Raw genomic sequence first — 27,967 nt, 5'->3', positions numbered from 1 at the left:
TCAGATTCTTGGAAGTGTTCAAATTTTTTTATATATAAATGAATACATATTGAAATTGATTTTACCAGCTTGTTTGCAAGAATGTCATGGGAAATCCTGTCGAAGGGCTTCCTGAAATCAAGATATACTATATCCACAGCATTTCCTTCATCTACCAAGCTGGTAATTTTATCAAAAAAAGAGATTAGATTTCTCTGGCATGACTACTTTCTCTGAAACCCGTGTTGACTTTTTGTGATTACGGCATTGCTTTCAAGATGTTCACAGACTCTCTGTTTAATGATCTGCTCAAGAATCTTTCCAGGTATAGATGTCAGACTAACTGGACGATAATTGTTGGGATCCTCTTTTTTCCCCTTTTTGAAGATGGGGACAATGTTTGCCCTCTTCCAGTCTGCTGGGACTTCTCCTGTTCTCCAGGAGTTTTCAAACATTATTGCCAATGGTTCCGATATTATATTTGCCAGTTCTTTTAATAACCTTGGATGTAGTTCATCTGGTCCTGGAGACATATTCATTTAGATTAACTAGGTATTCCTGTACTATCTCTTTACTTATTCTGTGCTGAAATTCCACTATTCTGTCCTCTGCTCCATGATCCTCAAGTTGAGCACCCTTTGCCTTTTCTGAGAAGACTGAAGCAAAGAAGGTGTTGAGTAATTCTGCCTTTTCTCTGTCCCCTGTTAGCATTTTGCCATCTTCTCCATGCAGTGGCCCTACCATTTCCTTCTTCTTTTTGCTGTGGACATATCCAAAAAAGTCCTTTTTGTTGTTCCTAACCTCTCTAGCAAGCCTGAGTTTATTCTGTGCTTTAGCTTTTCTGACTTTACCCCTACATGTACTCATTATTTGTTTGAATTCCTCTTTGTTGATTTCCCCATTTCTTATACATGTTCCGTTTAAAATTTAGCTCGGTTGAAAGTTCCATAGTCATCTATCTTGGTTTCTTCAGACATCTCCCATTTTGCTTCCTCACTGGAACTGTTTGAAACTTTTCCTTCAGTATCTCACTTTTCAAGGAACATTTATTTCTCCAGCCCTTTTGCCTTCCAGAATACTATCTCCCTCCCCCACATAACTCAGTTTAAAGCCCTCCTGATCAAATTTTTGAGACTATTGGCAAAAACGTTTCTGCCAATGGGTGTGAGATGCAAGCCATCCCTTGCCAGAAGTCTCTCCTCATGGAACCTCAGACCATAATAAAAAAAATCCAAATCATTCTTGGCAGCACCATCTGCGGAGCCAGTTATTCACCTCTGCTGTTTTCCTCTCCCTTCCTGGACCATGACCTTCGACTGGGAGAAGGGATGAGATGACAACCTGTGCATCCATCTCTTTCAACTTCCTTCCCAAAGCCTCATAATCCCTTATGATATTCTGAAGGCTGTGCCTTGCAGTATCATTGGTTCCCACATGAACCAAAAGAAAGGAGTAACAGTCAGTAGGCTTGACAAGTCTTGTTAGCCTCTCTGTCACATCACGGATCTTTGCTCCGGGGAGGCAGCACACCTCCCGAGACATCTTATCAGGCCCAAAAACCACTGGTTCAGTACCTCTCAGCAAGGAGTCCCCCATGACCACCACACACCTCCTCCGAGGCTTAGCAGTGGCTGATGCCTTTGGTAGTACTCTCAGGGTCCCCTGCTCTTTCCCTGAAGTCTGTCCCTGCTGCTGTTCCTCATTATCCTTGATAATAGAGAGAACTTCAAGTAGATTCTGTAGCTGCAAGCTCACAGAACGTTCCCTGGTTTTTCTACTTATGTGTGTGACATTCCTCCAATTATCTACTTCTGTTGTATGTGAAGTGACCTCCTCCTCCCCAGCAACTTCCTCTGTGTGTTTCCCGTCCAGGACCATCTGGTCCATTCTGGTCAGGAAAACCTCTTGCTCCCTATGATGTTGAAGTGTAGCAACCTGGGCCTCCAGCTGCTGTATTTTCTCTTCTAAGAGGATTACCAATTTGCACTTAGTGCAGATGAAGTTCCCTACATCTGTACATCACTATGATCAATGCAGAATAGCGGTTTATAAATAAAACTTATTATTATTTTTAAGATGACAAACATCCTACAAATGTTGCAGTGACTGCAGCAGGTCCCTCAGTGTCTATATTGAGAAGTTTTAAGGAGGCACTGAACAAGACTGTGGGCTTCCTCTGTTAAACACCAGTGTAAAGAACCCCTGTGGGCCTGGCCTTTGTCCCCAAACTCTGTTAGCAAGCTCAATCAACTGGGACTCTAGTTATGTAGAGGGCTCCTGGCTACTAGCTAGTTCCAGAGGCAAGTCTCTGACTTACTTCCTCTGAGCAAGTCCCCACAAGCCCCTTAAGGGAGTAGTGAACAGAAAAGTGTAAAATTGAAGGAGATGTCTTCCAGCACTGTGTCCAGGCGACCTTCTCCTCTGTACTCCAAACCCTCCATGACTTTGCAGAACACTTATTTAAAATTTTAAGGAGGAATCTCTATGGTCCAAAACACACTGCAAAAATAATCCAGTTTGAGACCGCTTTAACTGCCCTGGCTCAATGCTAGGGAACTGTCATTTTGTGAGACATTTAGCCTTCTCTATCAGAGAGCTCTGGTCCCACAATAAACTACAATTCCCACTGAGCCAGAACAGTCAAAGAGGTCTCAAACTGGATTATTTCTGTAGTGTGTTGGACCTATGATGCAAGTGTCAGGAGCTATTTGTTTTGGAGGCATGACCATGAGTAAACATTTCTGGTTGTTTTCTGACACCTCAGCAAACAAGTCTCACCTCAGAATTGCAGGAGGACAAAACCATCAAAGCCAAACATATTTTATTTTGGCATGTCCACTTATGCAGTAGCTACAGCCCAGGAAATCTTATGCCAAATAAAATGTGTCAGTCTTTAAGACAGAAGTGTGGATCTTATTTCAGTCTGGAGCTGAATTTACTATCAGAGATGTTATCAGGGGCTGCTTTCCAGTGGTGAACAGGTCCAAAAGAGTGGAGCCAATAAATTTTATGTGTTTTAACTTAAAACTTTACTGACAGTAACTAAGTCTTAGGAGAAGCAATCTTCTGGGATGGAGGTGGAGAGCGTATACACAGAAGCAGGCAAACTGCAACATGAAAGTATTGTGGGCAAGGGAGAACAGGTAGCCAGAGTCCTCAAAACCTAAGTTCCCGACTCCTGCTTTAAGGTGCTTCTCTAGACTCTTTATTCCCTTTTTATTTCTTCTGATATGAGTGAATTAAAAATATGGAAAACATAATGCAATGTGTAGTCAAAGGGAAGGACAAAGAAACATTACTGGCATGGTTTTACAATTATTAAAGTAATTAAAAGGCATTAGGACTTCCAAGTTCATGAAACATGAAGGTTTAATAAATGTTCCCTTTTACTGTGTTTCAGCAGTTCTTAAAGTGTTTCAGCCTGTGAAAAATAACTTACCAGGGACCAAGATGATGCAGTAATACTTTTCTCCAGAGTGTTCAAAATACTTTATCTTTCCCCTTGTGTAAGCCTGACAAACCTCTAAACAAAGGCATTACTGGTATCCGCATACTCCAAACAGGAGGCTGAGGTTGACAGTGTATGTCTTTGTCCTAGCCACCAAACAGTGAGTCCACTGAAAAGGCAGGTTTTGAACCTATTCATAGCTCATTGTCTATACTGCACTAACTCTCCCTTGGCTCTTATATACATCATTATTGGGACACCTATGTCCCTTGCTAATTTGAGCATATTACTTTAAAACACACACACCCTTTTACAGGAGTGCAATACTACTGGGAACACTTCTGTCTTCCTGCTCCATATCTGTTTTAATGGGGGGGGGGGGGGGAATATAAAGGACAGAGTAACATGGACATTAACTAAGATTTTCATTTTTTCCCAAAAAATAGAACTCAGTTTTCCCTGATCCTCTCAAAGCACTTGTGAAAATGTCCATACCTAATCCTGTCATCCATCCCTGTCAGCCCTTGACCCAAAAGATCTCCCCCTTCCTTGTCAAGCACCATGTTATACAGGGAGAAGGACTATGTCTCTCTCTCTCTCTTTCTGACACCCTGACATTCTCAATAGCAATACATCAGGGTACAACCCATATTAGAAATAACTGTCCTATGGCTTTCTGAGGATTGTGTCATGCATCTTTCTGACTGAACTTTGTCCCAAGCCAGGGAAGAATTTGGGGTTTTATTAGAAGCTTCCTTCTCAATTGAGGCAGGCTTCTATCAGTTTCTGTAGTCTTTGTATCTAAGCCCAGTTCAGGAGAGGTTTGTTGCTGTTTCTTCCACAAAGTAGGGAGTCACAGCTCAGGAGTTCTACAAATCCCCAAAAAAGAATCACATCTATTATAGTGTTTTAGATGACTTTCTCTTTAAATGATTTGAACAATGTCAGCAGGTCTGCAGTCAAAGTTTCTGCTCTTGGGATCCTCTGAAGAAAACACAGACTGCCAAAACTGCCACAAAAGAAAGGAAGAAAGCATGCCAACTGTAAGTGGGTGGTTTTAAAAACAGAATATTGACTAGTGAGAGGGACCTGTCAGTGGCAGCATTAGGCTTGGTGTCACCTAGTGTAGTAACTCATGGTGTCAACCCCACAACTGAACTCCTCCCATACCACACCACACAGAATCCTTAGTCATGTTCTTTGTACTAATGTTACTTATAAATCGTAATTCCCATATATCACTGAATGTAATGGCAATAGTTGTGACATAAACAACTAATACAATCAAAATTATACCTTTAAATTACAATGTCATACACACGGACTCAGTGTGTTTACATGTACATACTTTCATGTGGTTAAAGTGAAAAAATTTATAGGCTGTGGTGTTTTTAAAGAAAGTTCAATTAAAATAATAATTTTAAATTTAAAAAACTGAGGTCTTTCTCCTCCCACTTTGTTTCGCTTCACTCACACCATCTCTTCTACTGAGCTCCAGCATTTTAAAGGGACACAGGCAAATATTATAGCATGTTTGAGGAACACTGGTGTTGTCCCCATTATGTGCAGCCCACACCTTGCACATCCCCTAAAGATGTCCCTGGGACCATCACTCCAGAAGAAGCCATTCATCCTCCTTCTCTGCCAGAGAAAGGATATTCTAAGGGCTTGATAAGACTACAAAAACAGAACTGGGGGCTACCTGCAACCCCAGGGTCACACTTTGTCTCTCCCTCTTTAAATAAGTCAATGAGCATCTGCTTCCTAAACTGTCAGCTAGAACTACTTGAATACTTATTTAAAGATGCACAGAGATTTACAAAACTGGCTTTAATAATCCCTCTCCACTTTCCTCTTCCTATACACTTGTCTTGTGTAACACACAGAAGGCATTATATTTGTTTGTTGTTGTTAACAGCCCTCAAATAAACCTAGACTCATGGCAATCCCATTGATCTCCAAGACCCCCTGTCATCCTCTGCTTTGCTTAATTCTTGTAGATTTTTGCCCATGAACTCCCTGGTTGAGTCTAGGCATTTAGTGTACAGTATTCCTCTTTTTCTACTGCCCTCCACCTTTTCTATTGTCTTTTTTAATGAGTGACCAAAGTATGACAGTCTCAATTTGATCATCTTGGCTTTGGGGAGATTTCAGGCTCGATCTGTTCTCGGACCCACTTGTTTGTCTTTCTGGATCTCCATGGTATCCTCAGCACTCTCCTTCCACACCACATCTCAAATGAGTTGGTTTTCTTTTTTCCCACTTTCTTTATTGTCCAGCTCTCACATGCATACATTTATTTATTTTATGACTTGGATGATGCTGACTTTAGTGCTCTACTGTATATCTTTACTCTTTAGGATCTTTTCTAGCTCTTTCATAGGTGCCCTCCCCATTCTTAGTCTTCTTCTGATGTTTTTGCTGCAGTCTTCATTCTGATTGATGTTTGATCCAAGGTACAGGAACTCTTTTACTATTTTGATTTACTTGTTGTCTGGGTTGAATGTATGTAGGTCTTCTGAAGTCATTATTTTTGTTTTCTTTATGTTCAGCAGTAATCCTGCCTTTGCACTTTGTTCTTTGACCTTCCTTAGTAAATGCTCCAAGGTTAAGATACTTTCTGCTAGTAGCATTTCATCCACATGATCTTAGATTGTTAATATTCCTTCCTCCTATTTGTACTCCTCCTTTTTCTGAGTCTAAGCTTGCTCTCCATATATTTTCTGCACACAAGTTGAACAGATAGGGTAATAGAATGCAGCCTTGTCTGACCCCTTTGCCAATTGGGAACCATTCTGTTTCTTTGTATTCTGTTCTAACCATAGTCTCTTGTCCTAGGTACAGATTTCTCACCAGGATTTTCAGATGCAGCGACACTCCCATGTTCTTAAAAGCCATTCATAGGCCTATTACAGACTGCCAAAATAAAGTTGCTACGGGTCTCTTTGGAGGTATGCTATTTAAATGATACATGGGTCCTAAGAGTCCGGAGGTCGCGCCAAAGCCACACTCCATTCCTAAGCACTGGAGTGCAGCTTTGGTGCAGCTTTTGGATTCTTAGGATGCATGCATCATTTAAACAGCATACCTCCAAAGAGACCCGAAGCAGCTTTATTTTGGCAGTTTGTAACAGTCCATAGTTTTTCATTTGTACTAAGGACCATAAGTAGGGAACCCACATAACAGCTAAGGAAATGGGTCATGAAGGACAATGTTTTTCAAGCTGTAAGCACACTAAAAAAAACCTATGCTTTTCAACAAGCAAACAAAAGACCCACAACCAAAACCTGTACCTGGTTGTCATTCTTATTGGGTTTAGCATACAGTACTGAAAGATGAAAAGCATCAAATTGTTTTAAATCAATTGTCAATAGATGGATATTTTTATTTACAGTCATAGACCAATAAATGAAGATACAGTCAACACAATTTAAGAATCACATTAGATTAAAACAATATAAAAACAGTATAGAACAATTTAAAACATAAGTTTATATGCTGAACATGGAAAGTTTCAAATTAACATATAGCATTTAGTAAGAACAATTAAAATTAATATACGAAGAACTATGATTAGCACTAGAGAACAGATGGCATAGGAAGGTATTCTTACTAACCTCTATATCTCTATTTGAAACTTTTAATACTCATCATATGTTTTAAGTTGTTTATTATACTATATTTTTATACTGTTTTAATCTAATGTGATTCTTAAATTTTGTAAACAATATCTTCTTTTATTGGTCTATGGCCATAAATAAAAATATCCATGCAATTGTTAATAAGATTGTCAATAAATCTAATCAACTATGCTTTTCAATAAATTATTATTATTAACCTTTATTTATAAAGTGCTGTAAATTTACATAAATTTAAATCACACTAGTTGTCTTTAAGATCTCCATTAACCAGGAACACTTTCTTCAATCTGCCATAAGACCCTTGTATATGACAAAAGAATGCAGGAGCACATCCTCAGTTTTGAGTTGGGCTGTAGCCCTTCATACCTATTACTTCATTTTTTAAAAAAATCCATCTTTTAATATTATGGTTTTCATAAGCTATGTGCACTCTAAAGCACATGTAGCAGGCACTTGTGGTAACTGGTTATAGGATGAAAACTTAAAGTAGTAGCCATATTTTCTTTCAGGGACATGTGTCTGCCCTTAGTGCAGGGACGTAGCTAGGATTTTAGGAAGGGGGGGGGTCCAGACTAAGTGCTACCATTATAATGGGGCTTGGGTGTGGCGGCGCAGCAGCACACACCATTCATTTTTCTAATGGAAGGGGGGGTCTGGACCCCAAGAACCCCCCCCCCCCTTGGCTACGTCCCTGCTTAGTGCCATTACTGATCGCAGTGAGAAACACTTGAACACAATGAAGCTCATTTGACCTTTGTAAATGCACAGTCTTCTTTTATATACATTCTTCTGTTTGGAACATGCTACCTGGAAGAGTTACCTTAAAATATAATGTAGAAAGAGTTTTCAGAGTTGGTAAAGAAACGAAATGAGTCATTAAAAAGCACACTGAGACCAATATCAGATGGCAAATACAGGGCACATGGACACGGTAAACTTCAAGCCATGTACTTCAGTTTGCCTGAGTATCCTTACTCATGGATGGTATTTTCCCATCCATTCAAATGGCTCATAATGAAAGGAGTGTTAAAAAAAAGAATTAAGGGTTCCTTCTTCTTTAAATTTGTCCAATTTTTTAATACAATCACCCCTCCTAACTCACGGATCTGAGATCCGCGACATTGAATATCTGTGGAGGGGCGACCTCTTCAATGGTGGGTATGCCCCATTTAGGCCTATGGGACTTGAATGTGCACGAGCCTACATTTTTGCAGGGGGAGAGGGTCCGGAAAGGATCCCCCGTGAAAATAGAGGGTCAACTATACATTCATTTTTATTTATTTTGGGAACACATCTGTTTATGGATTACATGGCAGCTAGGCAGAAAGTTATACAAGCTTCCTTTACACAGCTTTTAGTTTACTCTGAAGCCGCAGTACAAGTGAATGAATGGTGCATGTGCCGTGTGCACACACCCCATTGTTTTCAATGGGGCAGAAGCTTACGTGGTTTTTCCCTTGATGCAGCGAGTCCAGAACGGATCCCCCACGTAAGGGGAGGGCTGACTGTATTTATGAAACCATATGGCACAATAAAATCTGGAAACTTTTTATTCATGAGATTAAAAAATGTATCATTGTTAACATCCAGTTATCTAGTTATGTAAACACACATTCACCACTATCACTAGCAAAAATAGAGACATTACCTTTTGATAATCACCCGGCTTACTTCCAAATGATTGCTGTGCCAGTTTTTTGATAAGATCTGAAAATAAACAGGAATTTCCCAGATTTTAGAAATAATCTCAAAATACGTAATTTTGTAAATGAATTCCTTTAAACATTATTCCAGTGCTAATCAATTATCAATGGTAGTTGGTAAAATAATGGACCCCCATTGTGCCTGTTTAGGCTCATTCTGCATGCATTCTGACACTCAGAGATTAAGGGTCATTCAGATGTCTTTTTTAGTGGAATAATGCGAATAACCTCACTCATGCATTCTGGGTTTGTTATTCCCACTATGGAACCTCATCTCTGTGCATCTTGCAAGTTCAGTTGCTGACCCTTACCAGTACTCAAATAAACATCGAGTTGAAAATGTGAATGTATTCAAAATGTATTCAAAACTCACACAGTTTAATCCTGAGTGTATTTGTGTAGGTTATTCACACTACTGATGATGCCAATCTTTTTTTAAAACATGGGAAAAAAACCCAGTATTGATTAACCCAGATTAAATGGTTTTTTTGACAGCTCCCCCCCAAAAAGCCCCTTAATCACGTGCATTCAGGATGCATGTGAACAACAGAGGATCATTCACACTTATGTTTGTTTGTTTTTACCAAGGAGATCTAGGTCTCCTCGGCAATGCCATACCGAATCGATTAGGCTCATAGTTCCCACTATGTTTACCACAATTTAAACTCTCCATTCACATTGCTTTTCATACTGGAGGAGGAGAAAGAGGAGGGAGGAAATGGTCCACGTGATTTGGATTGATCCAGTAGCACGTTCTCACTAGTGAAGATCCGTATCGTGGTGGGACTTAAAAAAAAGAAGTGGCAAGGGACCCGGTGCCAAATACACCAGGTTATGTGGGTGTTTTTGCGCCCTCCCCTTGCAAACTGCACCAAGTGCAGTCAGGGCCAGTATAAACTCCATCCAAATAACCCAGGTTCCACACCGGGTAATTCCATAGTGCAAATGAGCCCAGAGGTTCAACCCAGATTCATCCTGTATTATTTTCACCATCTGAGTAACTCCTCTGTTCTATAAGAAACTTATGGCACCAAAATTTGCCAAAAAGTTTAGAATTCACAGGTAATCTCCCTCTGGGGCTGACTATCCCATAATATTACTTTTTCACTAGATATTAAGGAAAATGTGTATTATTTCTATTAGCTCCTCTTTTCTCCAAAACAGGCTTTCCACAAAGTTGCATGCCTGAGTAATCATGATTACAAATTAAGCCCTTCCAATTATCAATCACAAAACAAAGCATCTGTCTTTCTGAGACATAGAGCTAAGGAAAAGCGCATGTTAGGACAAACAGACGTCTTTCACTAGTTAAAGGAAAACCAGTTCTTAATATACACTAAGCAAATCATCTCATTTGATGTGCTGTACATGCTGGGAGGAAGTCTGATATGCCTTGTATTCAGTTAACAGGGACTCTGAAACACACATTTGTTTGATACAGAGCAAGTGAAGAAGGTGAAGAGATACCATTTTTTCTGTGCGCATAAAAAGTTTAATCTCTACATGAAAAAGATTGCAAATAAACTGACAGATGAACTGTGGCCTAAAAGAAATACCAGAGTGATTGAAATCCACAGTGAATGAAATATGAGCAAACAGGCAAAACACAAGTTTACATCTCATAATTTCCACCATAGGGCATCTGAAAGTATACTCAGAAGGAGGATATCACTATTGCACTCTATACCATTTATGCTCACATTTTCCTGTGAGCACAAGTATGTAGTTAACTTAGAATGGATTTCAGGCAGGAAAGCATCACTTAAAAGAGTTAAGCTAGAACAGTGGTTCCCAACCTTCCTAATGCCACGCTCTTTAATACAGTTCCTCATGTTGTGGTGACCCAAACCCATGAAATTATTTTCGTTGCTACTTCATAACTGTAATTAAATAGGTGTTTTCCAATGGTCTTAGGCAACCCCCATGAAAGGGTCATTCGACCCCCAAAGGGGTCCCGACCCACAGGTTGGGAACCACTGAGCTAGAACAATGTTGGAGTGTAACTATCTCTTTCTTCTATGACTCTGCTAGTTCAAAGATCTCAGAACAGATAATGCTCTGTTACACCTGGCTTGCCTTTCACAGTGCCATCCGTACAGATGTGGCAGATACAAGCACTAAGATGGATTCAAGTGGGTCTTAATATTACATGCCAAACTGTGATGGTAGGGAACTAAATCATACTGACCAATGCAAAAAGTCAGTCTGGAGCCATGGGAATGTTTAAGTAAGTGGATGAGTGCTTCACTCCACAAAATTAAAGTTCCTGAAGTCACCTTCCCACATAACACTCAAGTAACAAAGCCTCTAACAAAGTTTCATTTTTACAGTCCTATTTGTCAAGAATTTTTACATAGTTTAAATGAAATTCAGTTTTAATCCATATTAAAGGTGGATTTTCATGAAGCCAAAAGCTTATACATCATGATATTTATGTGGATGAGAATGCAGCTAATATTAGTTCTACAAATAAACACATAGATAAGTTAACTTTTATTTAGTATTTAAACAGCACAACCATGTTAATAGTTACTTCCTAATTGTCAAACTCATGAGACAAAACGTTGACTATTCCTTACTGCTGTTTTGAAAACTTTAACTATTCCCATCCAACCCATTTCCTGGGCATGACAGCCTTTCCCACTGCTCCAAACACATAATGTAAATCAAGGCCTGCTACATAGTTTACTGAACAACAACAAAAGAATATATACGCAGCAGAATGATAGAATCTTGTGAAACCAAGTGTAGATGAGGGGACCAATTGTAAATGATCCTCAGTTAGAAAAAAAAGAGGATAGTCCGATGGTATTCAAACTTCTTACCCTTGGGACCCTCCCCCTTTACATCTACATGCAGACATCATGCCCCCCCCCACTTTAATATATAAATAAAAATATTTTGTTTATTAATTGCATGTATTTTCATTCACTTGTTCATATATAATAATATTTTAACAATTTATAAGGAAATAACATTGTTGAAATGAGAAGTTTTATTTAAGCAAATTCACTATTTAACTCAACACATATGTATATTTTACACATGAAAATGTGTTGGAAGAGGAGGAGGAGGGGGGGATCAGAGCCTCCAACTCTCATGACCCCCCCCCCCCCATTGCACTGTTTGAGAACCACTGGAATAGTCCTTGCAAAAAGGAATAGCATGATCCTGTAGCATAGCAGAGGAAAGACTGAGGTTGTGTATGTTTTATCCTGTTCAGTAATGTTTCTTCTGTCAGGATGTTTATGCCTGTTCCTGTGGATTTTCAAAACTATATCATTCCATACACAATCTGCTTACTATTTCATTCTGCTGCATGTTTAGACTAATAAGTCAGGGGATAGCATTCTGTTGTCAAGTGCTATGAAAGTAGCTTTATTGCTAGAACTGTGACATGGTACATTTGCCAATTAGCTAAATTACTTTTACTCTATGCCAGAGCAGATGTAAGGGGCTGTTTTGTATGACTAATAATCCAAGGCTTTGACACAGCATATGTTTTATCACAGAGGTTAAAGGGGATTTACCTTCTAAAGCTTATTCACAGGACTAATTACATTAATTCTTTACTCAGTCGCTTTCCTGGTTTCCTTGTGCATTCAAAGATGCCATCTGTCTCATCAGATATACTTTTCACGGTGCAATACTAACACCTCTTGCAATAATATGAATCTCTTTAGGAAGGTGCTAAATTGTTACTTGAGCTAAGAACTGCATTTTCAAAGGTCAGCTCCATGTCCTAAAACAAACACAGAAGAATCTGGGCCAGTGGTAACGATTAAACAACATCATCAACAACAAAACCCTTTTGCCTTTCAACACAACACACCACTCACAACCTAAAGATACAGCAAGAGAGAACAAAGGCTTAGTGATAATCTCCCAAGACACTAAGTACCCACAAGAAATTGGAACACCATCCCACTGCCAGGAAAGCTTCAGATGAGTAGATGACAAGTAAACAGTTCAGCTAATAAAGAGCCTTCCCAGAGTGTACAGCATCTTCCATCTCAGTATAGCATTGGTGATAGCAAAGCTTTTAAGCCCATGTGCCCTAGACGATGAGGAAATCTAAACACTACTGCCTGCACTGAAATAGTGTTCTCTCTGATAAAATACTTCTAACTAGTTCAAGCACTTGAGATTCTTGCACGCAGGAAACAAGCCAGGATGCATGAAACTGTACTAGCAATTTAACCCAGTTTCATTTTAAAAAATAAATAATAAAACCACCTTCGCATTTAGAGCATTCAAAGCAGTTCACATGCATGATCTTGGTCATTTTTACAACTGCATGAAGAACAAGGACAGACATCAAATTACAAGCTCCATCCTATTAGGAAGTGCTAGAAACTTTAAACAGTGCCAAGAAAGAATTCTAGGACTAACAAGCCTCTTTGATAATGAATGCTCTTAAACTGGCAATCAGTACTGTTGGAGTAAGAATCAGGAACCTTTGTCTTTCTGATTCAAAACTCGAAAAGGCTCCATGTCTGGTGATATAAAGCAAATCCACACTTTAAAAAAACTCCAAGAGTCCTTTTTACAATGGTGGGTTACAGACCGCCGCTTTGTGGCGGTCCGCCGCCACCGCCTGCTCCATGCGGGATCCGCAGCAGCCACACTGCGCGGCTCCCGCACGGACCGAAAAAGAAGCTCCAAAATGGAGCTTCTTTAAGCGGCGCCTCTATGTCGCTGCGAGGCACCAGGGGCGCACTCGCGACGTCATAGACGCCGCGACACGTACGGACGCACAGCGTCCGATACGTAAATATGGCGGCGGCCATGAGGAACGGCCGCTGCCATATCGTACGTACAGAATACGTACTAGGGTTAGGGGGGTGCGGAAGCACCGCCCCTTCCTAACCCTAGTACGTATTCATTACGTACTAAATGGCGGTCTGTAACCCACCACAGTCAGCACTGGTAAGTATGGAGGACAAGCACAATTACTATTGCTATGCATCAGCATGGTCAATTATGCAAAGCACTGAAACCACATTCCTTCAAGTGCAGTTATAGTTATTCTTCAGAATTTCCCCATCAACAAGGGAAGATCAGAAATGATGGGGCCTTTTCCCTCCACATTTACAACTGGTGAATGACTGAACAGGAATTGAACATGCACCCTAAAAGTATGGAGTGTGCTGATGACCACAGTGTTTGCAGAAACTTTGATAAATGGAAGTACTTTTGGTTGGCCGCATCTCCCTGCTGGGGCATGCTGTGACAAACTTAAATTTTGTGCCATGTTATACCACCAGTGAAACAGATAAAAGGGCACATACATTTAAAACAAAACACACCACAATCTCTTTGGCTACATCTGCACTTAAATGGCAAGTCTATGTTTGATCTCTACCACTGCAAACAAGGGCACATATTAATCTAAATTACTTTCCCGTGCAAAAAAAAAGGTGGTGGGGGAGGAAGCCCACATCTTCCCTTCTCATAATCCTGATGGAGGAATCTGCTACAAGAACAGAGAATAAGACAGACAAAACTTTGCCAAAAATTCTACAATGTGCTCATTTAGTTAAAATAAGCGCACAAATGAGAAGAAGAGCTTAAAAATAGTAACTATGGCCTGTTACAGACTGCCAAAATAAAGCTGCTTGGGGTCTCTTTGGAGGTATGCTGTTTAAATGATGCATGCATACTAAGAATCCGGAAACTGCACCAAAGCTGCACTCCAGTGCTTAGGAATGGAGTGTGGCTTTGGTGCGACCTCCGGACTCTTAGGACCCATGCATCATTTAAACAGCATACCTCCACAGAGACCCGAAGCAGCTTTATTTTGGCAGTCTGTAACAGGCCTATGTTTACAACTCCATAGGATACCACCATCGTGATCATCGTTGCCTATTATGGCTAACTAAAGTTCTTTCTTCTGGCCACCATCTGGTAGGGATTGAAAGAGATTAAGAGCAAGAGTTCAACTGAGGGTGCTGCTGAGGACGGCCTGTTTCAGCCTGCTAGTTTCTAAACTTATAGCTACTATACACAACTTGCCTGCACTGATTCTGTCTAGAGGACTGGGTTTCCTTTTTAAAGGGGAGATTTTAAAAGAGGTTCTATTCATATATGGTCTAGCCTTTGCAACCTGTTCTGGACTACCCCTAAAAGAACATCTGCACAATACAAAATCCTAGATCATCTCATCTCTTGGAACACTTGAAAGCTGAGGAAAAACATGTATTTGAGAGCTGAGGAAGTAAATTTTCCCTTGCTAGTTCAATTAAGTGTTAGGAGAATGTCAAAGCAGAACAGGGAATTGAAAAGAAGCTACAATATATAAAGCCACTGGTCACTCTACACAAGTATTGTCTGTGGCATGTTGGGAGCTATAGTTTAACAGATCCAGAAAGACACTAGTTGGACAAGATATATGGTTAAAGGGCAGTGGCTCTCCACGGTTAAAGGTCTCCCAATACAAAACGTGTGGTAAGCATGTGGATATGTAAAAGTATTGCTTAAATTTAAGATTTCATGTCAATGGGATTTATCCTGTCAATTAAAAATGGCAACAGCTGAACTAATGGGGGGGGGGGGGGTAAGTAACCCTGTTTGCTTTATTAAAAAAACACAACTACAGTTGTTGCCACTTTATTTCCAGTAACAATTCAAAGTGCTGGTGATTATCTCTAAAGCTCTGAACAGTTCAAGACCAGGTTACATTCAGGACTGCCTTCAAATGAACTCACTGAGACTGTTAACATAGGTTACAGAGGTTTTTCACACAGCATTTGCTCACTATTCAAATCTATCAGGTTGCCAGCATAAGGCACAGAGCTGTCACTTCAAAGGCATGGCTCCGTCTCTCCAAATGTCAGCCCAGATAGACGTGGCGGTCAGGAGTGCTTATTATCAGCTTCAGCTGATACGTTAGCTGCACCTCTTCCTAGACCTGGAAGACCTAAAGACGATAGTACACATGCTGATAGCCTCATGGCTGGACTTCTGCAATGCACTCTACATTGGGTTACCTTTGTACCAAGTTCAGAAACTTTAATCTGTTCAAAACATGGCAGCCTGATTGGTTATTGGAACATCTAGGTGTGATCAAATTACCCCAGTATTAAAAATCACTTCACTGGCTGCCAATCAATTTCGAAGGAAAGTATAAAATGTTGGTTATTACCTTTCAAGCCCTAGATGGTTTGTGTCCAGGTTACTTATGGGACTGCCTCCCATGATATAATCTGCCCTGTACACTCAGGTCCTCTGGGGGAGATTTACTTCAACTGGTCAAAACTAAACTAGACTGGCAACTGTCATCCAGAGGACATTTTCACTGACCACCCTCAAACTGTGGAATGACCTGCTGAGAGATTTGACAGCTGAATAAGCTATCTGAATTAAAAAAAAATATCTCTTCTGGCAGGCCTACCTAGTCAATTTAAAACTATGAGTTTTAAAATGTGTTGTTTTTTTTAATTTGTGCTGGATAATTTTAATTTGTCGTATGTTTATGTGTTTTAACTTAATATGTTAAAAGGGTTTTATGGGTTTTAATCTATGTTGTACCCTGCCACAAGCCTTGAGGAGAGAAAGGAAAGAAAGAACAACATCAACAACAATAACTTCTCATAATCATCATCAACATCATCATCTACACTGAGGGACCCGTGGAATTCCTTCCCAGAGGGTAGCCATGCTGGCCATACAGAAAAATAAAATGACTGTAAATCCAGTATCCTCAAAACAGTGATATGTTTATTGGCCAAACAAAACATATCATGCAAGCTTTCAAAGCTCTACTTGCTTCTTCATCAGCAAAAGATGTTTAAAAAAATCATAAAGAAGAAGAAAAAGTGATGGTGTTGCGAGTGACTAACCTACAGATACTGTCTGTGTTATAGTTAGTTTGGTTTGGAGGGATCTCAATGCAGGCAGAGGCTACTCCCCTCTTGGTCATGTGTGGACCAAGACAGAGGACACTAAAAATTAACTCCCAAAGGATGGGCCTCTGGGTCCCTCCCTGGTTGGTATTAAACCTGAAAGATTCAACTATTCCAATATATTTTCAAAGCAATATAAACTTTTACTTGCTGCTTTTTATTTATGTATCTATGTATTATGCATACTGTTCTGTTTAAATAGATCTTGTAGCACATTTGAGATTAACTGAAATAAAGAGGTTGGAAGCATGAGGCTTTGTAGACTTTGGTCTATGTCCTCAGATGCATATGAGGAAGTAGACTGAAGTCTAGAGAAGCAACTTCTTTATTTCAGTTAGGGCTGAAACAGACATCCTTGAAGGGGCGGCTTCAAGCTGCCTCTGACAAAGGCAGATTGGGGCCACAGCAACCGCACACCACAGCCCCAATCTGCTGTGACACTGGCCAAAAATCCACCTTTAGCGGCTCTTCCACAGCACCTTCCCAGCATGTTGGGCGCTTCCGACATGAAACCGTCACACCCTCAAGATGTTTGGAAACCGGATAACGTGCAGCTGCTCTGGGCACCTCCAGAGCAACATGGGGGCATGTGGCGTGTGCATGATACACCCTCAAGCCACCTGCAGCCGCCCGGAAGGTGGCTTTGAATGCTAGTCTGTATTGGCCTGTAGTCTCAAAGGTGCAACAAGATCTCTCTACATACAGATTCTACAGACTACCATGGTTATATATTTGAATTCTGTTATGTTTCAAAGGTTTTTTTTTTTAGTCTCTCAATGCTCCCAAATGCTCTCTAGAGAGTGTGGGGAGCATTTTTGCCTTGTTCTTGGATGTCTCCAGGCCATTTTAGGACCAAGAAGGCCTAGCATGGTCCTTTGTGCCCCACAACATGGTGAAAGTGACTCTCATGTCACCAAGGAGGCAAAGGTGGGCCTTCTGGGGCAAAAAAAAAAAATGTGGGGGAAGATGTGAGGCCCTTCAAGGTCTCCTGGACTGATGTGGTCCCTGGCCTTCCATAGTTGCCAAATCCTGTGGTACAGCATGAATTCTGCACATTGACCTGTTTCATGTGATCACTATGTGCATTTCGTTGCCTCTGAAATAGATGGCAGGTTCAACATCAGTTTCATACCTTTTTCCTATAACGAATTACTATCTATGTGAAAACATAGATGTTCCAGTACAAAAGCATCTTGTATTTATACCTTCAGCTCTTTCATTTTGTGCATCAAACTGAAAGGAGATTATCGCACTGCGTTCTGAGAACGTTCCTATCATCACGTGATGAGAACTTTCCTGGAACAGATATTACTGCATTAGTAAACTAGAACGTGATCAGACCGTGATCAGAACTGCATTTTACCGCACAGCGATTCCTGAAACCGTTCCGAGAACATATTCCACCAAGGCCGCCTCCGTCTCCTGATTGGCTGAAAGAATGACAGGCAGGGAGGCAGGAAAGCAAGCAGGCGAGCGACTGCAGTGAGGGAAGGGGGGTGTGTGAGAGAGAGAGGGGGGAAAGGAGGAGGGAGGGAAGGGAGGGAAGAAGGAGGGATCGGGAGAAAGAGAAATGAGGAGAGATGAGCCTTGCCAGTTACATCCCAAATCTCCTTTGCAAGGCTGGGAAGAAGGAGGAGCTCCATGCAGGTCTCTTCAAGCCGAAGAAAAGCAAGTTGCCAGGGAGGGGACTGGGCCAAGGGCAGAGCCCCGGCAGCCATAGCAGCTCTTTAAACCGGTTAGAAAAGAAGAGTCCTCTGCTGTCATCCCAATTCCCCATTTTGGCTGCTTGTCAGCCTTTTGCCTCCTGTGTGTGTGCGCATGTAATGTGTGCCTTCATAGAATCATAGAAACATAGAGTTGGAAGAGACCACAAGGGCCATCCAGTCCAACCCCATTCTGCCATGCAGGAAATCTCAATCAAAGCATCCCCAACAGATGGCCACCCAGCCTCTGCTTAAAGACCTCCAAGGAAGGAGACTCCACTACACTCTGAGGAAAGAGTGTGTTCCACTGTCGAACAACCCTTACTCTCAGGAAGTTCCTCCTAATATTGAAGTGGGATCTCTTTTCCTGGAGCTTGCATCCATTGCTCCGGGTCCTAGTCTCTGGAGCAGCAGAAAACAAGCTTGCACCCTCATCAATGTGACATCCCTTCAAATATTTAAACAGGGCTATCATATCACCTCTTAATCTTCTCTTCTCCAGGCTAAACATCCCCAGCTCCCTATGTCGTTCCTTGTAGGGCATGGTTTCCAGACCTTTCACCATTTTAGTCGCCCTCCTTTGGACACGCTCCTTTTTGAATTGTGGTGCCCAAAACTGGGCACAATATTCCAGGTGGGGCCTGTGAGCTTCCCTCCCCGCTTTAATTCTTGTCTGGCTCTTTGCTATGGAATTCTGGGAGTTGTTTGCTTGCTTTTGTGTGTTGCTCCAAACAGAGGAGCTTTTGTGGGTTCCTTCCTGGAGGGAAGGAGGAGAAGGTCCTGGGCATTCCTGCCATCCTTGCCTCCTGCAGGCTGCCAGCACAGGAGCCCCGCTGGACATGACACTAGAGGCCCCCCGCAGAAGCAGCCAGACCCTCTCCCTCTTGATCTCTGCTCTGGCCCCCCTGTTTCCCTCTCTCTTTCTCTCTCTTTCCCTTCTTTCCTCTTCTCTCACTTGTCCCAACTTTCCTCCCTTCCCTCCCTCCTTCTTTCCCCCCTCACACACACACAGCTTCCCTCACTGCAGTCGCTCGCCTGCCTGCCTCCCTCCCTGCCTGTCATTCTTTCAGCCAATCAGGAGACGGAGGAATGCGAGAACGGATTTGAGAACACATAAGAATACCGCACACACCTCTGTTGGAACGTTCTCATCCCGTTCCAGCTCTCTGGGAACACATTCATATCTGTACCCTCCTGGAACACATTTGGAACGCATTTAAGCGTTCTGAGAACCCGATTGGAACACATACTGTGCGGTATACTCAAATGCGTTCCGTTCTCATCACGTGATGAGAACGGTCTCAGAACGCAGTGCGATAAACTCCAAAGTGTATGCTTAAATTGTATTTTATTTTGACATATTGGTTCACACAATATGACAGATATTATTTTAGCTATTTAGCTTATGCTAAAATTGCAAGACTCTAGTTGTTTGTAATTCTTCCCAGATATTTATCCTCTGCAAAACTGATGACTATGCTCTCTTAGGTCATTAATCTTTAATAGCCAGGGAATAAAAGATCCCTCATTGCAATACATGGGGATAACAAGAGATGAATACCAAATATTTAAATAAGCATACACTGGTAAAATGCAAAAAATATGTGACTCTCCCAACTGCATTTTAAAATCTGTTCAGTTCATCTTTTATTATGGTCACAGACCACTACAAAATCTCAATCCTATTAAAAATATATAACCTAACACTTTCTGTAACATACATTCCATTTATATTAAGACAGCCACCCAATTCATGGCATTTATCATTTCTGTTCAATTTAGACATTATCATTATAAAATACACTGTATTCATGGCCAACACATGTGAGCTTTTATGCACCTTTCACCACGAATAATAAAAATATCACCAAGAACGTACACATGTAAAACCTCATTCATATAACAAATACGCACATCTTTCACTAATACAGATGTAAACAGCATGTATGAACTAGTTTTAAGAAGCATTCCAGGAAATTAGTGAAATTGAAGACAAGCCACAAAGGACTTCTATATGATGTTCTCCATTGCAGTGAGGCAATCCAAATTATTTCCCCCCTCAGCAATACAGATACTGAATGGAAATTAAGAAGCTAAACAAAGAAAAGAGAATGAGAACCATGAAAATTCCTAAGAGAAAAGAAGTAGATTGGATTTAAGAAGAGCCTTTTCCAGCCAAACCCCTCCCAAAGGTTTGTGCTAGAGCACACTTAGGCCCGATACAGACAGGCAGGAAGAGGTGGTGAGACGTTGCCCTTTTATGCCCCGGCAAATGTACGCAGAAGTACCGATCCAGCTTCCGCAGAGCGCAAAGAGGAACCAGTTTTTCTGACACCTTATTCGCCTGTGAAGGGGCACCACAGCAGGTGCCGGGCAGCTTGATCAAGCCCCTTTGGCACAGTGCCATTTGGGCACTGTGCCAAAGGGACGTCATCATTGTGCATGCCATCTGAATGGCTGCGAGCCAAGATGGCGCATAGGCAGTGTAGGGAGGGTTCTCAGCATGGGGATGCTCAGCCCTCACCCCACCTGCAGGATGGAACTTTTTGCCAGTCTGTACTGGGCCTTACTTACCTTCATTCACCTGAACTGCAAGGGCCATCCAGCTGAGGGCTTGTATCTGTATTCCATTCAGTGATACCATTGATAACCAAGGGCCTGCAGCCCTTGGCTCTCACTAGTTGAGGAAGGGGCAAAGCATCATTTCAACCATCCTCTATTTTTCTCCAAGAGTACAGTCCACTGGGACTTGCTTTCCTCATGCCCACAGCCATTTAGGCTTTCTGTTATGTATAAATGTGAACTTCACATTTACACTCATTTACACCTTGAATTTAATCCCATACAAAATCTGACTAAAGATCACACATTTGTACACTAATGTATCCAACAGTGTTATCTCAAATTGTTTTGGGCCCAAACAGACAACTCACCACTGGTGAGCACAGTCCTTTTAAGAACAACAAAGACCTGAAACAGACAAGCCAAATAATGTGGCTTCTGGACCCTTTCGGGGTGTGGCATTTAGATGACTCACACCCTGAAGCGGCCAGAAGCTGTGCCAATGACACGCCGAGGTGGCAAAAGCAAGCCTTTTCAGGAAAATATTAAATCCACTCCTGCTGGCATTTGGGACCATGGCAGTGGCCTGCTTTCAGAGCTGCCCATGCAACCATTGTGGGCTCAGGCCAATCGCAGCCAAAGTGGCCTCTGATCACTACCTTTGGCCCATCTGCTTCAACCCAAAGAGTCCTGTGGCACCCTGAGCACTAATAAGAGTTGTCTGGCATAATCCAGCCCACTTCATCAATGTCTGGGGTGTCCATGCATCCATACAAGGGATGTCATTGGAGCCATGCACAGAATCTCCTTGCATTTGATGAAACAGAGTCCGAAATAAACCTTACCAAATAAAATCCTTATTTTTAAGGTGTTATGGAATTGACAAAAGAACAAAACTTTGATTTCTCAGACACACACCACTTTTAGCAGATGTTAACATTTAAGAACTCAAGAAGTCCTTCCTTTTTAGTAATTATTTTTCTCACTTCAGTGGCAAGTTTGAGAAGATAACTGGATTAAGACCTCTCTAATTTAAACCTCTTTTTAAATAATAATAAAAAAATAAAGCTGAATCTCAAAAGAGAGTAGAAGATTGCTCTGAACTTTCAAAACTGATCAGAAAGAACATGACACAAATGGAACAAGTCTTGAGGGGATACATTTCTTATGCTCGGACCTAGCTCTCAGATGACTTAACACATAAAAGAATCAGAGCAAAACTACCAGTGAGGCAGACAGTCTTTGAACATGCAATGTGTCCAAAAGCAGTAAAGTGCACATGCCACATACCTGCATGTCTGGCAGAGATGGAATAACATTTGATGGTCTAATTTTCCTACCACTTTACTACTGTTTTGTCGGACTCAAATTAAAAAGACATGGTATTGTGCTTTCACATGCAAACTAACCTCAGATAAACAAGTGTTACAGTGGATGGCAAAAGTCCAATGATGTATTCCAAACTGCCTCTTCACTCATTCCATTAGTGTATCCATTTAACATTATTTACAAAAACTGTTATGATTTTGTGGGCTCAAAGCCCTATACAATTCAGATCCAGGCTTTATGAAGGTGCAGGGGCCGGTGGAGGTGGAACCTCCACCCCTTCTCGGCTCCTGATTGGGTGGGTGGCCTATTTAAGGTCACGTGGCACCAATGGTTGGCGCTATTCCAGCTCGGCTCTTCCTGCCCTCCCTCCCTGGGATTTTGGGCTGTGCTGTCACAACTTTTCAAAGGCGGTAGCGTAGATCTTTGATCTGGTAGTTGTGGTTTACAGGGCTGCATAGCATTGGACTGGGAGTCCTTCGGGGCCCTGGGAGCATGTGGTGTTGCCATTGTGGGGGCAACACCGATTCAGCCTTTCCCAGTGACTAGGAAACTAACATGAGATCTGCCGGTTACCTGAGTTGCTGAAGGGCGTTTAACCAGTTGCCTCTATGTCATCCCAAAGCTTGGCCATGACCAAGCAATTGAGTTCATCAACCAACCAGGGGTTGATTGATGACAGAACCAGACCTGATGCTTTGTGGGCCAACCCTGCTTCACAGCTATTAAATGTTAATAAAGTTGTGGCCTTTTCCTTCCAACATAATGCGTTTTGGTCTTCATTGTTGCAACTCCCTTCCATGGAAAACTGAAGTAACTGTCAACTTACACTCCCCATCAGATTTTCTGATGACCTTTTACAGTCATCTAAGCTAGTGGCCACTACTACACTGTCTGACAGCAAATTTCAAATATTAAGTATAAAAATTTACTTTTTAAAATCTATCCTGTATCTACTGCCAAACCATTTTCGCAAGTAGTGTGTGCATGAGAGAAAGTGAGGGAGGAGGCTTTCTTCTTACTACAAAGAAATCAAACGTTTCTAAATTCATAAACAAGCCAAGAATTCTACTTCTTCTGAAAGTCTGCAGTCAGATTCTCTTTGAATGCTGATAACAAAATCCTTGCAGCCGTACATGCTAGAAGGCTTAATTCCTTACAGCTGAACAGACCTTTATGTTGGGGGAGGATATGTATATATAAACAATGTAGAAAGTGCTCTCTGTTTCCCCATGTTTTCATTACAATGTTCCACACATTGTAAGCTTTCAAACTAAGCTGAAGATTTACAAACTCTACTGTAAAAAAAACAAACCCAAACCTGATTAACATCCTTATTTCAGTAGGTACCTGGTTTCCATGGGAACAAAAAAAGAAGTCACAAAAACACCAAACATTTGAGAGAGAGAAAGAAAGAACAATTCCATTTGAAGCAGCAAGCAGCAAGTGATAATATCAGCATACCACTATAATCCATCAGTAAAATAATTTGTTGCACCTTTCCAAAGGAAGAAACAAAGTCCTCCCCCCCCCCAAAAAAAAAAATGCAGTTTCCTCCTAAAAATGATGACACAAATTGCTTGCAGTTCTCCTGGAAATGACAACACTTGTTATAAATATTCATCTAAATGACTAGTAGAGGCCAAATTCATTTGGGTTCATGGCCTTAATGTAAATTTGCCTATGTTTGATCATCACTTCAGTCAAGGACATTCAACAGCTTTATCCTAGGAAATAAAAAAATCTTTTACAGATGTTGTTCTGTGCCTTCAAGTAATTCCTGACTTAGGATGACCCTAAGGTGAATCTATCACAGGGTTTTCTTGGCTGAATTTGTTCAGAAGGGGTTTATCCTTGCCTTCCTCTGAGGATGAGAGAGCGTGACTTGTTCAAGATCACCCAGTGGGTTTGCATGGCTGAGTGGGGATTCAATCCCTGGTTTCCCATTCTCTTAGTGACTAGTCCAACACTCAAACCACTACATCAAATTGGCTGGTGGTTATGTGAAACTTTAAGAAATGTCTAAGCTATTGAGGCCTGTCAGGCTCCACACTGTGAACATGTGTGTGCAGGCTCTTCAGTCTTGCCTGTATGCTTCCTCTGACCTTGGCTCTCTTTGTGTAATTGTGTATGGACACATTCTTACATGTTTGATCCATATTGTAGTTATTAGAGGGAGGGCAAGCCTTGGTAAGGGACTTGGTTTGCCCCAACTGCTGTGGCGAAGAGCCCTTGAAAATAAATGACATAATGATGGGGGAAATTAAATGTCAATTGTCAACTATACAATGACCTTTATGGCTCTCACTGTGATAAAAAAGCGGCCAGCTTACTAGTCAGTTTGACTGGTGTGCCAAACCTAGATCATGGCAAGAGAAAGGGCAACAGGACTCAGGAATTATACTACTCTTATTATTTGTAAACCTATGTACAGCTAACATAAACACACACTCATTTTAACAGTCCATGTACTCTACTTCATGCTACCCTGTCCTGAGAAACACAGTGCTGAGAAACTTTTAAAGTGTGCATGTAAATAGCTTCACGCTTGCCTGTAGAAACACCTCACCATAATTCCGTTTTACCACTGCATATATCTTTTGAAGTATTTTTTAAAATATAATTGATTACTAGTTTTGAATCCATGCCTAATTTTCCTCCTATGAACTACTTATAAGTACCCCCCATACTGAATCTATTAGAATAATTATTTAATTCATGATGCATAAAGCCTTTAAGGGCTCCAGCAACGTGCCCCAGGAAAGCCGCAATTTGTGTGATGTTCCATTGCCGCCTTTTCTAATGAAGCACTTTCCCTTGACAATTTCTGAAATCAAACATTTATCAACCTGCATTAATGCTCTACCACAGTGGCTTTCTTTTGAGTTCTTTTCAGTGAGTTCTTTTCAACCATGCTTTATTGTTTTTAATGCTATTTTAAGGTGGGAGGGAGATAGGGAATTGGATTTTATATGCTTTGCTATGTTTTTACTTGTGGCTTGTTGTGTTCTATTTTTATTGTTCTTATGTTTGTTGTTACCCGCCTCGATCCAATACAGGGAGAGGCGGGATACAAATTATTATTATTATTATTATTATTATTATTATTATTCTCTCAAGACAAACTATCCCCCACACTGTCCTGCACAACAAATTAATAATGAAACATTAAGCTTTCCTTGGCATGAAGTTTTATTTAGCTGTGCATACAGTATTCAGAATAAAGAACATATAAATCATCTTGATATTGTATCTTGCCACTGTTGTTTTAATGCTCTGTTCCTTTGCTTTATTTAAGGTGCATTGGCCATTGTTTGGAGAGATGAGCCTGTTACAAATATACAAAGTCATATTTTGTTCAGAAGCCTGCTATGCAGTCCAAAATAATCTATACTGGGAAACCTAGGTATGACAGCAGAATCTCATATTGTTTCCATTTCACCTTTCACTATGGCAGCCTGCTTGCATTATCACAGACTTAAAGGAAAGTCAAGGAATAAAGTATAAAGGCAGGCTTGCTCCTGAATTTAAAGAAAATGAAAATAATGACCACTGAGGATCTAGGTAAATTCAACCTAGATAATAAGGAAATAGAAATATTTAAAGATTTCCCACACCTTGGATCAAATGTTGATCAGAATGGAGACTGCAGTCAAGAAATAAGAAGACTGTAAAAGGGAAGGGCAGCCATGAAAGAACTAGACAAGACCCTAAAGAGTAAAGTTATGCATCTGAGCACTAAAGTTAGAATTGTTCAATTCACTGTACTCCCCATCACCATGTATAGATGTGAGAGCTGGACAGAGAGGAAAACAGATAAAAATAAGATGTGGTACTGGAGAAGAGTGGTGAGAATACTGTGGACAGCCAATCGTATGAATTATTATTATTATTAACCTTTATTTATAAAGCGCTGTAAATTTACACAACGCTGTACATACAATCTTTATAATTGGACGGTTCCCTGCCCTCAGGCTTACAATCTAAAAAGACGGTATGAAGCATGAATTTTCCCTGGAGGCCAAGATGATCAAGCTCAGGCTGTCCTACTTTGGCTACATCATGAGAAGGCATGATTTATTAGAAAAGATAATAATGTTAGGAATGGTAGAGGGTATTACAAAAAGAGGAAGACCACATACCAGATGGCTTTACTCAATTAGGGAGGTCACGGGCCTGAATCTGCAAGACTTAAGCAGAGCAATGGATGACAGGGGGTCCTGGAGAGGTCTCATCCACAGGATCACCATGAGATTGAGTCAAGGGCAGCTAACAACAATGCTGTAGGCACGCACACACACCGAGAGTTGTATTTCTTATTAACACACCTGCTGCAACCTGACAACAGAAATCTTTTTCACCATCCTTCACTTTCTTACCAATGCTGATGCTAAAAAAATTTCTCAAGCTATACTGATAACAAGGAGGGAAAGAGATTCTGGGCTGGCATAAAAATATACATACATACATACATACATACATATTAAAATTGTCAGGGGTTTTGTTAACTAAGGTATACCCATTTTTTAAAAAGCAATCCAAAATCATTTATGCAACGAGCATATAAAACAGAGAAACATATGGTACAAGAGATTATGGATTAGCCAATTAAGCAATACAATTTAAAGTGATGTGACCAACTTGTATAGGGAGACAGAAGCCATTGAACAGACCAGCAGTTACTCCTAAAGAGAAAAACAAAATTATAAATATATACTAAGGAAGTTTGCTTCAGAGTGTTTCTGAATCTCAATCCCTGCTCCTCTATCCCATTAAGATATGAAATCTATCAAAATAGCAGCAAGATCAATGTTTAATAGATAACATTTTCACACTTCAGCTTCAGATCTATATTTCTTGGCCTCTTATTCAGAGAAGTCAACATGATTAATTGGATTACTCATAAAAGCAAAGGCAGAAGAAACTTCAGGCCCACTATCAATTTACTATATTTTAGCAGCTCAAGGAGCTAATCAAGAAGGCAATTTAAACTACTCTTTAATGTCATATTGAGAATGTAAACCTAAGGCTCAAACTATACTTTCCATAGACCTTGGTGATTCTGTTCCCAATAGACATGCTTCTTCAAGACAAAGCAGTCTGTTTCTAACCAAAAGACTTAAGTGGATGCTAAACTCTTTCAAAACACAGCCACAACTCTATTGAACTGAGACCACAGGTGGCAAAACATCTTTGTGGCTCCTGGATAATGTCACTGCTGCTAATCCCGTTCTGAGAACCATCAGTTCTGTGCTGGTCAGGCCTCATCTGGAGTACTGTGTTCAGTTCTGGGCATTTAATTTTATGCAGAATAAAGAAACGTTTCAGCAGGTTCAGAGAAGGACAACAAGAAAGGTAAGCGCTATGGAGAATAAAACAAGTGTAAAGGTTGAAGGAGCTGGACATGTTCAACTTGGGGAAGAAAAGACTGAGAGGTGGCATGATTGCACTCCTTAACTACGTCAAGAGCTGTTACAGAAAGGAAAGGGTGGGCCTGTTCTCTGCTGCTCCAGACGGTATGACCAGGTCTAATGATTTGAAGTTATAGGATGATAGATTTTGATTCAACATCAGAGGAAACTTCATGACAGTAAAAGCAGTTTGACAATGGAACCAAGTGCCTAGAAAAGTGGTAGGGTCTCCTCTGGATATTTACCAAAAAAAAAAAAAAAAGGCTAGACAGCTACCTGCTGGGAATGCT

General features: G+C 40.8%; 1 protein-coding gene across 5 annotated transcripts in view; it reads right to left on the bottom strand.

The window, feature by feature from the left end:
- Positions 1 to 27,967, bottom strand: part of PROM1 (prominin 1) — a 107,835-nt gene that overhangs the window by 56,858 nt on the left and 23,010 nt on the right. For all 5 annotated transcript variants that reach the window (XM_089524763.1, XM_089524767.1, XM_089524765.1 and 2 more), the window contains exon 3: positions 8,717 to 8,775. In XM_089524763.1, coding sequence (XP_089380889.1) covers positions 8,717 to 8,775 — 59 coding nt within the window. The remainder of the gene's footprint in view (positions 1 to 8,716; positions 8,776 to 27,967) is intronic.

This window comes from Sceloporus occidentalis, unplaced genomic scaffold (assembly GCF_023333645.1).
Source record: "Sceloporus occidentalis isolate IW3139 unplaced genomic scaffold, rSceOcc1.0.p SCAF_5, whole genome shotgun sequence".
NCBI lineage: Eukaryota > Metazoa > Chordata > Lepidosauria > Squamata > Phrynosomatidae > Sceloporus > Sceloporus occidentalis.
This window is presented reverse-complemented; position numbering and strand designations above follow the sequence as displayed.